Below are 15,727 nucleotides of genomic sequence, written 5' to 3'. Positions count from 1 at the left end.
AATTCGAATCCGAAGGGATATATGGGTCCGGACACGTCGATCATTACAGATGCTACTCTCCTAGCACTGAGATTTTCAAGCGTCTCATTGTTGTAGGGAAGCAAATATAGTTGCTGATAGTCTAGCAAACCATTGTTTCAGAGTTAGCTTATCCGAGTCTTGGAACTCTAGTGCCTCCGAATTTATTTGCCTCAAATTGTAAAAGATATGGCCATTGTTTGAGGAATAACATTTTGATGATAAGAAAAACATAATCATTTTGTAAGAAAAAAAAAACAATGTCACGACATTAGGCAGCCCGTCCCGGCCCATGTAGGAAAGCGAGTGCGCTAGCCCAAGAAAGCCGAGTCCAAGTCCAATCGAGAGACCAGCACTTGAATGAATAAGCCGCGGTGTGGACTCGACTCGTGCTTCAGACATCTAGCTTTGTCTCAAAAAGAAAAGCTAGTAGACCCAAAGCCCCGGAGAGCTAGACTGGTCCTAGATTACGGCGGCGGCGGCGGGATGGCGTCAGAAGAGGAGGAGTTCCTTTTCGGCTTTTACACAGAAGATGAGGAGGATCCTGCTGCTGCGGAGGCGAAGGAGCAGCGGGCGAAGAGGAGAGCGGAGGGCGAGTGGGGGAAAGAGAAGGTCATGGCGAAGTACAAGGAGCAGCAGATGGAGCTTCAGCTCAAGTATCTCGAGAGCCTCAAAAGCTCCGAGTATCCAATTCGCGTCGACAGGAAAAGTCCGTCCCCTTGTAGCGCGCTCCTCGTTTTCCTCTCGTCGTACCTTTTTTTACTTCGCGATTCCCCATTGTTTTGGCTTGCAATTTACCTTCTTTAGTCGGCTTGCAGCTACCAAGTCGCCGATGCGGAACCTGCACAATGGAATCGGTGGACCGGAGCTCTATACTTCCTTGAACGTGCTCGCCGTCAAGTTGATCAAGTGCTCGGTTCAGTTCCCAATCGACGTTTATGGCCACGTTTCGGTCAGGGACGATATTGATGCCAAGCGTGTGTTCATCTTCCGTCGTGTTCGTGACAACTGCCAGAAGATTAACGACGCCCAGGTAAAACAGCTGCCACCCACGTGAGGGAAATTGAAGATAAAGATGCCAACTTTCTGAATAATTGACCAGCAAAGTACAAATTTAGGAGTACAACTTTGTATTAGACCAGCGTCAGTTAATATGGATCTTAGGGAGTACTGTTTTTTGTTGCTGTTTTCAGCATTCATCACTTGCGGTTTTTCTCACAGAATCTTTCGATTTTCTTTTAAGCATGATGAACATTGATATATTGAACGTTCCTAGGCGCTCGCTTAATCGTGCTGAGCGGAGCCCTATCGCCCAGGGCTTACTTGCGCTTAAGCGTGTGATTTCGTAAAAAAAAAGGGGTGTCTAGCGCCTAATCCAACCTTGATGATGAATGCTCAACTGCCATGTATACCTAAAATCATTTACACCGAAATAGTAGTAGTACTTTTTTTACTGCTCAAGCGGTAGTGTTGTTTGCTTGTGTACCTCACTATCTACCCGATCACAGAGCTATATCAAATTGTACATCAAGTAAACCAGGGCCTGCGATCACATGGTGTTAATATACCACTGTTATACAACTTCAACTCGAAGCATATTCTATTTTCCTTACGAATTGTACTTGTCACTCAGTGGATAGATAGGTAGGCATCTGTGTCGTCTTACCACGATGATGAGCAGTCTTGTGGCAAGTTCATTCTTATAGTTCGTTACCTTGTTTTCGTATGCACTACATATACAAAGTAGCCGGCCTGATGTGCTTTACCTTGTAGGGTGCATTCTTGTCCCTAACCGGTCCGTCTCGAGGAATCGTTTTGCACAGTGTCCTTCACATTGAGGTTGACTTGAAGATTAGGAGTTTGGATCCAGAAAGTGACGTTGAGATCGCCAATTGTTGCCTAGAGGACAAGGTAGCCACCTCTTACTCCAAAGTGATTAGAAGCAGGGTTGCCGGCCCATTGTGCTCAGTCGACTTGACATACGCACCTGTCCATGAAGCAGTGGAAGCCACCTTTAAGTTTACTCTTAGTCAGATCAAGGCAAGCATAAAAAGGCCAAACGGATCTGTTGCTCGGCAGTGGCAACCCTTCAACAAGGACAACAAGGAACACTGCGAAATCCTTGGCAAGATCACCGTCGGCATTTCTGGAATTGCTGAGGGTGTCCTCCTCTATGATGGCAGTAGTTCGGTTGGTGAAGGTGGGCTTATTAGATTGCAGCGTCGGGTTGTGGCTGCGCCCATGTGGCTTCCTCTATATATCAACACAGTTTCTCGTGATGGTAAGAATACTACCACCAGTGTTTGCCCCACAAACTGTGGGTGCCAGACCTTCATTGTGACAGCCGGTTCCTATGAACTAAAGGGCGCCATTGTCTGGTCTTCGCTCTACTCTTCCAAGGCGGATGACGTGCATATGGGTATCCGGCCTGTAAAGCTCTCCAGCCAGCTTTGACTGTGTGGTGATGAGTAACTTAGGTTGATGGCATATCTGAAGTCTTTATGTACCCCTAGATTGTACTAGTTCCATACTGTATCTGCTAATGTATGATCAGACTTGTAGCACCCGGTACCTTAATTATGGGGAAAGAAGCATTAGTCTTGTGTTACTTGGTGAGCACAAAAGCTTGGATTTGGTGGATCAATCCTAGCGGCACATGGTAGCATTGTAATCAATCAAGAAATTAATCTAGTCTAGTTGATGACCTCTACTTACAACTATTACTCCCTCCGTCCGAAAAAAGATTGTCCCAAGCTTGTCTCTCAAATGAATGTATCTAGCTCTAACTTGATGCTAGATACATCCATTCGAGGGACAAGCTTTTTCAGATGGAGGTAGTACTAGTTTATTTAAACCCTTCCATGGAAGGGATATGATGTACTCAGCGGCAAGTATAAGACCAGTAGGAAGAACAAGAACAAGTCTAGCTAACTGACTTCTAGTTAAAATTAGTGGTATTGGTTTACACCACATGACATATGTGGTAAGCAATTCAAACTAATCCAAAACAAAGTAGTGGTATTGGTTTACCATGGCAGCTAATGACAAGATAAGTATCAGGAGCCATGTAAAATATTTTTGGATCTGGAGCCATGTTAATTTTGTTGTTTCAACACATTAATCTCCATTGCTGATGGAACCCCTGCAACGAGAGGGTAAAACTAAAATCTCTTCTAAAAATCAAAGGGAAAAAAGCAAGAATGGAGACGGTGTTGGATTGCATAAACTTGGTCGAGTACATTATTCATGCCTCTACGCATGAAAGGCATTGATTCACCTGAAAATTCATTCCGTTCTCTATTTGCTTAATAATTGGAACAATGAAGAAACCATGAGTGAGTGGAGGAGAAGATGAACTCCTCAAGGCTGACAGTGGCGAAGACATTCTTGCGTCTGCCACTACTAGCGGGCACCTGTAGATGCCGGCCCTAAGGTCGACCTCATCATCGGCGATGGTGTGCAGCCGCCGCTCCACCATGGACACACCACTCCCGCGCTTCTTCTGGCATGTTCATGATTAGTTTCAGAGAAGAGACTTGAGACAGGACCGCAGCTCCGCTCTTGAAGCGGTCGGAGCAGCAAGGAACAAGTCAGCTCCGCACTACAATAGGGTATAAGACGTGCATTGGTTATGAAAAAATAAAATAAAAACAAGAAATATCACTATCCCTAGATGTTAGAAATATTATCTAACCATACACATCTTTTGTTCTCTTAATGGCGATACTGATCTTTTGGAGTACACGTGTATCCTAGAGATTAAGGGGGAAAAAACTTTTACATGTATCCTTGGACCTTATGCTTATAGACAGAAGCCTTTTGGTTTATACAACTATGACCAGACTTTTGTGAAAATGTTATTGAAGTTTCTATGAATGCTATTTTTGTGTACAAGTGGTGGATGTCTATTACCCTTGTCACAAATATGTTGGTTTTTAGAAATTAACTTGGTAGGGGAAGCAAAAGGACGAGAAGAGACGCCATCCACCAGAGGAGTTCTTTTAGGAGTGCCATTTAATCTTCAGCCACTTAATTAATTCAAATGTTACATTGTCCACAATATAAGCTAGGATAATACTAGAAGGATCATCATCCCATCCCAATACATAGGAGAATTTAAATCATAAGTTACGCCACTTTTTGTGCCTCCCGGTTGCAATGAGCGAAAGATACCAGGTCATTTCTGAAAGCTTTCTGGAATATATTTCACCGATGAAAGGCAGGGGCAAGGACAGAACGCTACGACAGGTGACGGCCCTTGACTTCTTTTCACTGGTTTTCTCTGAAGATTTCATAACCTTTTTTCTAACAAAAGAAGTTCAGGGTGTATCTGCAAACAAGGTCCATCTTTAGTTGTTCATCAGGCTTCGTCTGCTTTGAGCTTGCTAACGCACGAGGCAACAGAGGCTCTTGCGACCTTGGCGTACTTGGCGGTTTGGTCCCTGGATGTCGGGAGGAAGATCATGGCACGCCAAGAAGTCGGTGCCTACCTCTGGATGGGCGTGGTTCAGGAGTGCCAGGGCTGCAGCGAGCACCTTGCTGCTTCTCTTCTTTGATTTCTTCATGGCATACTTCCCATTTGCGAACTTGATGCGCTCCCGAATCGGGAACTTGAGGCGTTCCTTGGATTGTGCCTCCATTATCTCTAGTCCCCAGCCACTGAATGAAATAAATAGCCAGGATTAGGTTTTGGGACGCTCAGTAGTAATAGGTTAGCCAACCGCAGCTAGCAAGCGCTATAGGGAGACAATTTAATCAGGACATGGATACAATACAGGTGTAAAAGACAAATCGAAAGAAGCGTGCAATTGTACATTTACTTGCCTCTCGCTATAATCATCTTCTGGAAGGATTTTCCATGACTTTAAGCTGTAAAATAAAAATAGAAAGATCAACAACATAATGATATTTAATATGTGAGCTTATATTATAAACAAAAGCTGTTGTGTAATACCAATCCTCCAACCACCGGTGATTAACAATCTTGATGCCCAACCTTTCGGCACGCTTGTACTTCTCACCTTGTTCATTTGAAGAACTGTGATGTTGCATTCAAGGAGCATATACAAAAACTTACGAGCATCATGACATATACACGCACATAGAAATTTTCGAAACATACTTTCGATAGGCATGTTGTGGATTATTTTAAGTTACCTAGAAGCCTATGTTTCACCAGAGGCTTTCTAGACTATGCAAAGAGTAACATTTTTTTCACAAGATACACAACGATTTTTTTACCAAATCTTGCAACTTCTCATATGTTCATCATTGTACACCACACTCTCTTTCTATAAAGAGAATTTCCTCTCCGACTTGTATTATCAGAAACCAGCAGTTCAAACTAGAAAGGCCCAAAAAAACAAAACTGGAAAAAAGGAAAAAGATCAGGAGAAAAAAACACATCCCATTTTGTACATCACTCATACCAAAGGCTGTCTATGATCATGAGATAACTTTTATATGGGTCACATAAAGACAAGAAAAGCAAAGACTCGCATTGTGGTGCCATCTATGTGTTCAACAACCAAATGACATCAAAGATTCTTACTTCAACATTGCCACTTACGTCTTGGTTCCCTCTAGCCTAAAACGTGAAGCCAAGTGGCTGGGATTATTTTTAATTATTGCTCATTTAAGTTTTAAACTCAAGATATCATACAACTTTTATACACGAACTAGTTCACCAAAATCCTAATCTGATGACAAACATGTGGAAAAAATGCCACTGACGCAAAGTGCCAATTTGGGCATAAGATTCTCACTCGCCTATAGAGTTAATTCTTAGCAACAAAACTAACATCACATCTAAAACAAAGAGCTACCAATAACAGTAGGAAATAAAAAATTTATGTCAGCGCTTGCAAATGCATGCTCACTACTACAAAGAAACAGCAATGAAGAAACGTGGAGGGTAAAACAACAAAACGAAATTGAACTATCCATGCATAATTATGGCACTGACTGTCTGCTAAAAGCAACAAACCTTCAAATTTATACCAAACCAGATGAGTGACTGAGGGTGCTAACAAAGGTTTGGAGAATTGTGCGCCCAGCAAAGGTACCATTTTCTGCATTAAGAACGAAAAGGAACACAGTACATTATAAGTCAAGATATATAACCAGTAAACCACAAAATCCAATAACTCAACTACATCTCAAGTATCTGCCGACGAATTCCCAAAATGAAGGTGCTCAGGCATCCGCAAAAGGACAAGTGAACAAAATTATCATCAAGACTACATAGGTGAAACCCATATAATAGGTACAGAACAAATAGGAACTATCAGCTACAGAGAAGAAGTCATAGGTTTATATGTTTTGGACTTCGGTTAAATGAAAATTCAGTAGTGGCAAAAATTTCACCATCTAAAGCAGTCACTGAACTCCTTGAATACCGCAAAGAAATCAGAATGATAACATGTGCATTACTATAGTTACTCATAAGTGGGATACAGTTCTTTGGGGCTGAGCTGACCCGACGAAAGGCAAAGAGGACAGTATTCACTTCTGAAACATATGCGCTCAGTGTTACGTGCTCTATAAACTTTCACTTAAATTGGTCTGCAGTTGATAAACGACCATGATGGTAGGAAGGCAAAAGGAACGTTTAGAATGGAAATTATAAAAGTCAAAGAAAATCACTGCACAATGTGACAAAACTTCATCTTTGTACATATGTTATGTTTGAAGAATTAACTAAAGGTTGCCATGTTTCAGAGTTTTGACTAGGAGATATGAGGATACAAATGGCAAGGAGATATGAGTATCCAAGATGGAAGAGTTAGGTTCGCCTGGCGAAATGGGAGGACGGGGAGGCGAAGCCGCGCGCACCTGGGACACGGAGACGCTGTCAAAACCGATGAGGAGGAAGTGGACGCCGGCGAAGAGGTGGCTGTCGTCACCGGCGGGCGATGCCATGGCGGATGGACCGAGGGACCAGGAGGTGTTTGGATCGGAGGAGTCTTGCCAAGGAAGATTCGGAGGAGAGGGGGGAATAAGGATAAGAACAGACTTGAATATGTGGGCTCTACTCCAACCCTCGATATTTGTCGAAAAGGTCACTCTAACAGAGTTGTCATCCCACCCTCTATGGCCATAAAGGCCGCTCCAAATCGTTCTCATCCTCATTTCCTCCCCTCCTCCAAATCGCCCCAGTGTTATTGATCTGAGATTTCATAAAATATAAAAATAATATTTTGAAGAAAAAAAACCCATAGAATGGTACAGAATTTGTTCTCATGGAGAGATGCGGTACATCAAATAAGGTGAGCGACCGAAGTAACCAATGCTGTTGCTTACCTAAAATTCTAGCAACACGATAAGTGCCATTATATTCCACGTGGAATTTAACAACTCATGGGCACCAGCACAAAATGCCCACAATCTTGGTTGCTAACTCAAACAGCTTTACAGAAAATCAGAATCGGAAAGAATGCAACCTCCTAGGAAGCTTTGCTAGCACCAGGGTTCCTACCAAACTGAATGATCATCGGCTTGCCTTTGAACGCGTAACCATGCGCTAAATTCTGCAAAATCAGAAACGGCGTTATTCTTTAGCACCCCTGCTTCTCAAGGACTGAATAAGGAATTAAAAAAGAAACTCCAGTTGTAAAGAACTTATTTCTTGACAACAAACGGCGTTAGATGTTTTCCCTTTTGGTCTTAATAACTTTGCTACTGCAGACAAAGTCTGCTAGTGTGCTGGGTACAGTGAGCAGCTTTTGATCTGAGGGTATGCTTATGGGGTTTCTAGTATTTCAATAAATTAGCTTTCTTGTGCAATACTACAAACTGATGGGTAAAATCGGCAGTCACTAACCAGTGCACGTTGAGCATGTTCAACAGATGGAAACGTCACAAAAGCTTGGCCCCGCATTCGACCTTCCTGGAGCGAGATCAGAAAATTTCAGATACAGAACAATGCACTAGCAAAATGAAACAAGATGGTGGCATACTTTTTAATGTGGTCCAAAAACAAATGTCAGATTTCTCGATAATGTTCGCCATGATCCACAGATACAGGAGCAAGGAACATAATTGGGGTATTAAATTATGAATAGGTTCCTTTTTTTTTTATCATGATCATGGCACAAGCAAAACATGTGTACACATCTAACCTGCATTAACTTTATACTTAAGCCAGATCTTGCAGCGTCCAAGCTTTCAAACACAGATCCTGTTAAGAGCAGTTTGAAACAATGTGAGGAAATGAGAACGCACTAAAATGTGCAGAACTCTTATATAAACATTTCAAGAAACACAGCACTCAGCCTCCCTGGGTCATACCAAAGACATAGTAGAAGTCATCATGAACAACATCCTTTGCCAAGTTCTTAATATATAATACACTGGCAGGATTCCCTGGAGTGTAATTCTGCAAAACAGACACAAGCATGTGCCACTGAGGCATCAAAACATAATTAGATTGTACTACGTTATTTCAATAAACAGAAGGGAAATTTTGAAATATTTACTAGCGAAAAATCAGCATTTGCCCATTGTTTTTTGTAAAGAAAAAGAAGGCCGGACGATGATGTCTATTCTGATCATTGTCATAGTGACATAATAGACCCCACTACATAGCACCTAGCAGCACCAGCTTATGAAACTACATCTAAAATCTGCTAATAGGAATCGTTCTGCCAATTATTAGCATCTCATCATCAAGATAAAAAGGACAAAATAAAGTGAACAACAGATGATAATACATATACTGTGCATTGGTTATAATCATCTTGAAGTTAAAAGGTAATATCACTAAAACCTCAAGATGTTCAGGCTGACCAACAAGCAATCACAATGTCTCTGCAAATGACACAAAATACTGAATTCGTCTACCTTGAACATGGGAAGGGACAAAATCTCCTCTGTCGGTAATTTCTCTTTCTCTATTTCCTGAGGTGTGGCAAAATGTTTTTCTTCAAGTTGTTCATCTCTAGAGGCCAATTCCTTGTCGATAATACTCCGATCAGCAAGTTCCTTATAAGCAGCCTTAGGGACAATTTTTATCTGCATAGAACCATTGCATTAGAGAATGAAAAGGTAATTCAACTTTTGAGTTCTGGGAAAGAATGCTTCACTTTTGAGTTTTGAGAAAAAATGCTTCACCTGCAGTACTGGGTTTTTCTTTTTTATTACTTGAAGCTCATTGGGAACTAATGCAACTGGTTTCACCCCGACCGATTCATGAGCGACACTTCTATCAACTGCAGGACCAACAATAGCTTCATGCTTTGCGCGCTTGACTTCCCTTGTATCAACATCTTCCTGTAATATATAAAGTGTGCATAAACTTTTGGCAAAGATAATACAAACTGAAAGATACAAACACAAGAAGAGGCACGAACATCAGAAGACTCCATCTCAGACTCATCACTAGACAAATCAGCCAAGTGAAGTTTCTCTGTCATAGAAGGCTGCAGTGGTGGAGGGGGAGGAGGAAGAGGCCTTTGTGATGGTAGAGGTGGAGTAGGCAATGCCATCCGAAATGGAGCTGGAAGGTTCATCTTGTTCATCAAATGCAACACCTGTTACAGAAATACATCAATCTAAATACATTTGCTCATGCTGAATGCCCAAATTAATGCCTTGCAAATTGTATCAGTAGTTCACGAGGCTGAAATTCTAATAAACCTGATTGTAAAATCGGGGAACAGCAATGAGGGAGTTGACAATATTGTTCAATATGTTTCCATCTGGTGCATACCTAAAAACAAACAAAGAGCATGATCCACATTGTCAAGTAAGATGGCAGATTAGGACTGCCAGCATGAATCAGACTTGGTTGATCTCGTTGGAAAACTATGAAACATTGCAGAACTATGGAGTATGGAGTCTCAGGAGTCAGAATTGCATCTCGATCAGGATATAAAACTTCATGGTTTGGAAGTGGTTTGCTAGATTGATTGCGTCACTTCCGATTGGATAATATAAGCAAATTGGCCATAAACACTTGCACTGTTAACTGCCTGTATAAAGGTCATAAATCCAGTAGTTGGTAAATTGAGCTACTAACTTCGCATACAGACAAGCATTTTATTGAAACAGGAAAAAGAAGGCAGCTTTTCAATTAGAGATACAATGTACTAGTATTGTACTCCCTGCTTCTTGATATAAGGCGCCCACAAATTCCAAATTAAAATTTGACCAACAATTAGACCAATACAATGTGGGTTATGTGGCATGAAAGAGATATTATTTAGGAATTCAACGATACCATTTTTGTGTCACAGAACTAACGTATTATCGGTCTAGCTCCTGGTCAAACTACCTCGTGTGGGAGCTTTCAGCACTGGGTACACCCTTTTCTTGGTCAAACTAAATGTTTGAATATGTGGATGCCTTACATTTTAGAAAAGAGAAGTATTACAAAAACAAAGGTGAAGTTGGAGATAGAAGTTCGCATCTTCAGTTACTAAATGATATTTTGCAGCCAACAATGTAGCTTCATTTCTAATAAGACACGACATGTCAATTAGCTACATGAAATGGCTTAAGCGATCACAAGAAAAGGAAGATAATGAGTGAAACAACGATGATGGCGATAACATACTCAAGATGAGGAGGAAATGGATAGTCCACACCAAGCCTAGAAGCGATCGGTTCGGCAGTTGATGTAGAACTCTTGATTTTGGGAATTCATACTTGGCACTTGAGGCATCCCGTGAGCTAATTGCTCCTGATGCTTCTGGATCGCATTCTTGGCATTTGGCTGGTTTGCTCTCTCGAGTATCAGTACTTTCCCAAGGAGCCTCAACCTGCAAAAACCAGCCCTTAGCAAACGAAAATAATGAAGGACAGATACTCACAAAATTAAGATCACGGAGACAATCCATAATTAGTAGCTAGCTCGAACAAAGAAAAAGTAAAAGTAATCAAGCAGAGCGTATGCTTGTTGAGAAATGAACCTGTTCAACTGAGACTGCGCCTGATTGGCCGCCATCTCGTCCCTAAAATCCACAAAAGCACAGTTCCTCAACCTGTCAATGTCATGATGAAAATAGTTTCAGTAAAAAATATACCATAGATTTACCTAGGCGAGCAGACAAATCTCAGTATACCTAAAGAACTTCTTTTGAGATAAGTATACATAAAGAACTCTGCTAGCCAAATCACAACTTGTTAAAACAGTTACTCCCTCGGTCTCATAATGTAAGACCTTTTTTGGCGCTACACTAGTGTCAAAAAACGTCCTATATTATATGGGGCGGAGGGAGTAACATATAGAGTAGATCCAAAGAAAGCAGGAGTGACAGGCAGGGAGGAGGTGTGTACTTTCCACCGCAGGGGCGAAAGGATGTGGCGCCGTAGCGGGAGAAGAGCCCGGAGAGCATGTCCTGTGTGATCGCCTCTGGGAGGTGCCGCACCAGGAGCGTTGCCGGCGCAGGAGCAGACCCAGCCTGCTGATGTAGAGGCGGCGGGGCGGCGGAGACATTCGCGGGCAGCGGAGGAAGCGGAGGCGGCGGAAATGTCTCCATCGGAGAAGCCGGTGGCTTGGCGACGGATTTGGGCAGGGTGGGGTTTCACCTCTGCCTGGGCCCTGGCAGTCACGGGCCAAAAATAAAATGTTGGTATGTCTCCATCGGAGAAGCTGGGCCCCGGGCCGTGGCCTGGGTTGCCTAGGGCCCAGCTACGTATTTGCCTACAGGGTACGGGCGGCGCTCCTGGGAGGAAGCACGGCGAGGAGACGTCGGGAGAACAAGCGGCACACCGGGGACGAAACACGACGAATGGGCGAGGTGGAAGCGTTGTTCATCCGCTCTGGTTTCGTGTCTGCTTCTGGTCGTTGACTTTCGATCGAACCAGGTGATAACTCCTGCATGACGCCCACGTGCAGCCGATCCAGGTAACAGCTATTTTGATTTGAGGTTTCTTTTTTGTTTTGTTTTTCTCATTCCAGATTTTAGTTCTTCTTTCGATTTTTTGCACATTTTACTTTTTTATTGTTTTTGTAATATACTGTGAACCTTTTTGTCAATATACGGCCAAAAAAAATTAAAGTACACATTGAACTTTTATAGTATACAGTGAACATTTTCCAAATACATACTAAACTTTTTTCAATATATGATGACCATTTTTTAATATATTGAATAATTTTAATATATTATTTTTCCAAATATATGATGAACATTTTTTTAAATACACACTGAGCTATTTTAGTATATAGTGACACTCTTAAATACAACTAATTGTTTTTCAATATACAATGAACATTTTTTATACACATTGAGTACTTTTAATATATATAATATTTTTTAATTATATGATGAACTCAGAGCCGCGAGCCACACAGGCAGGTCTGAAACCAGATGAAGCAACTTACTTGCACATCGTCTTAAAAATCTGATTTGCAGGCCATTTTATCCGGCTAGCAATCTCTATACTACTTAAAAGATAAGTAGCATTCATTTCCAGTCAGGCAGAAATTTTAGTCAACTGATCCTCCCCTCGCACCATGTAACTTCATCGATTTTCATTCCCTATCTTTATTTTCACCATGCCATATTTGACCACGCTTTCCTAGTACGCCACTCAATCACATCAATTTACTTACCTTTTGCGCCAATTTCACCTTAATTTACTTATCAAACTTCTCTTCAAACTATAAGGTAAATCACAGGTAGAATTTAATGAACATTTATTTAGACAATCACATTAATATGGACAAGTAGATCACAAGCTAACATACTATGAATCCGAGGGAGTAGAATATTTATATCCCAACTAGAAGAACGCCCGTGCGTTGCAACGGGGCCACATTAACTTTAAGAGTTCAATATTAATATTCTCATATATATCAATCCTTCTTCCCCTTCCGTCTGCCACCGAGACAGGGACCTAGACTTTGTGCTGCTCTTATTGATTTCAAACCCAGACGAGATGGGGTGGTGGGAGGGGGGACGAAAAAATCCAGACGAAACAATGGAGAAGGAGAGCCTCATCAGTAGCATCATGGTGAATTTCAAACCTAGCGTTGTGCTCCGCCCAACGAACATGGACGCCGCCGCCGGCGGCCCGGTGGAGCTCGAACCCGAGAGACTCTGCTGCTTGCTGGGAGGGGTCGGGGAGGGTCGGAGCACATGAGCATTGACGTGAAGACAGAGTAGGCCGGGGAGATTACTGTGCACGCCGCACAGCGACTCGCCCTGCCCTAGGGTTCTGCGACGACGGCAGCGTCGTCCACAGCCACACCCTTTTTGAGTCCTGCCCTGAACTGGGGTTCCGAGATGGCGGCGGTGGCGGAGGTCTCTGAGGTTGGAGAGGGGCAAGATGTAGGACAGCGGAGGATGGAGCCTGGAGCGATGGCGGCGTTTCGGGATTGCAGGCAGGGGGACGTGCGAGGTGAGTGTTTTTTTCACCGGTTTATGTTGTGTTGCCTGCACGGATATATAGGAGAACAAATAGGTGGATTATAATTCCTTCCATTGTATAAGTGCTGGGAAAGGAAGCGAGGGACAAAAATCAATCGAGGGGCCTTTATGAGTAGAGATTAGTTAATTGGATTTTTCTTTAAAGTCTGTTATTTGTTTTCTTAAAATTTATTATGTGTTTCCTAAATCAAATTGCATTGATGGGATGGATCGATTGATTTGGATAGTCTATTATTTGTTTCCTTCACATCCATTATATGTTTCCTAAAGCAAATTGCATTGATGAGATGGATCGTTTGATTTGGATGGATCGATTGATTTGTTTCCTTAAAATTGAATTTTTTTTAAAGTCTGTTATTTGTTTCCTTAAAATTTATTATATGTTTCCTAAATCAAATTGCATTGATGGGATGGATCGATTGATTTAGATAGTCTATTATTTGTTTCCTTCACATCCATTATATGTTTCCTAAAGCAAATTGCATTGATGAGATGGATCGTTTGATTTGGATGGATCGATTGATTTGTTTCCTTAAAATTGGATTTTTCTTTAAAGTCTGTTATTTGTTTCCTTAAAATTTATTATATGTTTCCTAAATCAAATTGCATTGATGGGAGGGTGACGCATGGAAAGTTATGATCCGTTAAGATTTTTTTCGTTGTGTGAGAGGGTGACGCGAAACTAAACCGGTGGGGTAGGGGAGGGACGAAAAAAACCAGCGAAATGAAACGGGTGGGAGGTGGGAGGAAGTACCAAAGAAGTACCCAAAAAAACCGGGTGAGGTGGGACGAAAAAAAACCTGGAAGCGAGACTACCAACTGCTCCATTAGGAGTAGAGAAATGCACGAACATTGTCCTAGTCAATTTATGTCTTTTATCCAACTATCAATCAAAATTTTATGATTCAATCAAACAAAAGTAAAGATGTGCCACTGGATCAAAGTCCTAGGAAAAGTGTGTCATTTCATCAAATTGCCCGCATTATTTTGATTTTGAGATGGGCAATTTTGTCATTTTTTTCTATTTTGGATACCTAAACAAAAAAATGATTAGTCTAGTTCAATGTGGAGAATTTTCTAAAAAAAATATGGAGTAACACCTTGAGAGGGGCATGGTGTTCCTGCATTTCATAAGAAAGAAGAGAGTTGCTCGGTTTGGGAGAAACTATGCAAAAATCAGATATAAAGGGCATAAAATCCGCCACCAGTTGCCAAGGCGATGAAAATCGAGATAGACATTCGACCGTACGCGCCTACAAACCAACGAAACTGAAGGCACGACACCACCACACTGCCGACCATGCAAGGGAGAGAACCACGCCGGTCGCTATGAGAGGATCAGGAATAGACCTCCCAAACATCGTAGGTGGTGAAGCACGCCTCTAGAGCCCAGCGCTATCCATAGCAACTGATGCCTCGAAGACCGCAGCTACCCAAGGACGCCGCCCCGGCATCCAACACTCTGGTGTGCCATACGCTCCACCACCAACGCCCTCAGAGGTCGCCACCCCGACATCCCCAGCTCGACAAAAGCCCGGTGTCGCACGACCTGGACCCCCCGCTATCCATGATAAATACGACACCCGCTCGCAAACCACGACCATCACGCCAACGTTCAGGGCCGTCGCCCCGACTTTCAAGTCATGTTGTGCTAGAAGGACACGATGACCATGTTGACAATCTCGCCACCCGTGGGGCTCGAACATGCACTTGCGGGCGTAGCGGCCGAGAACCGTGGGGCTCGAGGAGCGCTTGTGGTTTAGCTACTCGGGCTTGAAAGTGGAGGGGTGGGAGTGGCGACTGAGGAATCATAGGGCTCGTGCCGGATGAGGATGATCATGCTACTTGCGTGTCGCTTGCTCCTCCACCGAGTCGCTAGCGGGAGATTGCCGCTTCCTCTCCCTAACACCGGTGGTCCACACCTTCAAATCCCACCTTACCAGTGAGCCCCGCAACAAAATCGATTGGGCTCGAATGATTCTCAGCTCTCCAGTCCTAGGGAGCATAGTGAAGTTAAGGGTTCTTTGAATGTTTTGGGTTTTATCGAAGCTCCTCAAGAATTTGTTTTTACTTTAACTCATAGAATGCTACCTCTTGTAGGAATTAAGTGATCATGGCACCTAACTTTCACCAAGATAAACACTAGTACTAATTCAGCCTCATCCTCCCTTCTATCCTCTCTTCAGATTCATCATGCGGATTGACAAAAAAAACTTATTTCTCTCGCTTTATCATTGGTCACTATTGGAATTACCAAGGTGGTTAACAATACATTCTAGCTCAAAATAATAATAATAATAATATGAAAGGCGGTTGAAAGAAAAGTTGCGCAC

General features: G+C 42.5%; 1 protein-coding gene and 1 pseudogene across 1 annotated transcript; one reads left to right on the top strand and one right to left on the bottom strand.

Moving 5' to 3' along the window:
* Positions 1 to 426: 426 nt before the first annotated feature.
* On the top strand, positions 427 to 2,702 carry LOC123133731 (uncharacterized). The gene is made up of 3 exons (XM_044553147.1): positions 427 to 727; positions 837 to 1,051; positions 1,792 to 2,702. The coding sequence occupies exons 1-3, from the start codon at positions 505 to 507 to the stop codon at positions 2,470 to 2,472; spliced, it is 1,119 nt and encodes a 372-aa protein (XP_044409082.1). The 5' UTR covers positions 427 to 504; the 3' UTR covers positions 2,473 to 2,702.
* Positions 2,703 to 4,841: 2,139 nt separating this feature from the next.
* Positions 4,842 to 11,584, bottom strand: LOC123136091 (U11/U12 small nuclear ribonucleoprotein 65 kDa protein-like; annotated as a pseudogene).
* Positions 11,585 to 15,727: the final 4,143 nt, after the last annotated feature.

This window comes from Triticum aestivum, chromosome 6B, assembly GCF_018294505.1.
Source record: "Triticum aestivum cultivar Chinese Spring chromosome 6B, IWGSC CS RefSeq v2.1, whole genome shotgun sequence".
Classification (NCBI taxonomy): domain Eukaryota; kingdom Viridiplantae; phylum Streptophyta; class Magnoliopsida; order Poales; family Poaceae; genus Triticum; species Triticum aestivum.
The sequence above is the reverse complement of the archived record's forward strand: the minus strand, read 5'-3'. Positions and strand labels throughout refer to the sequence as shown.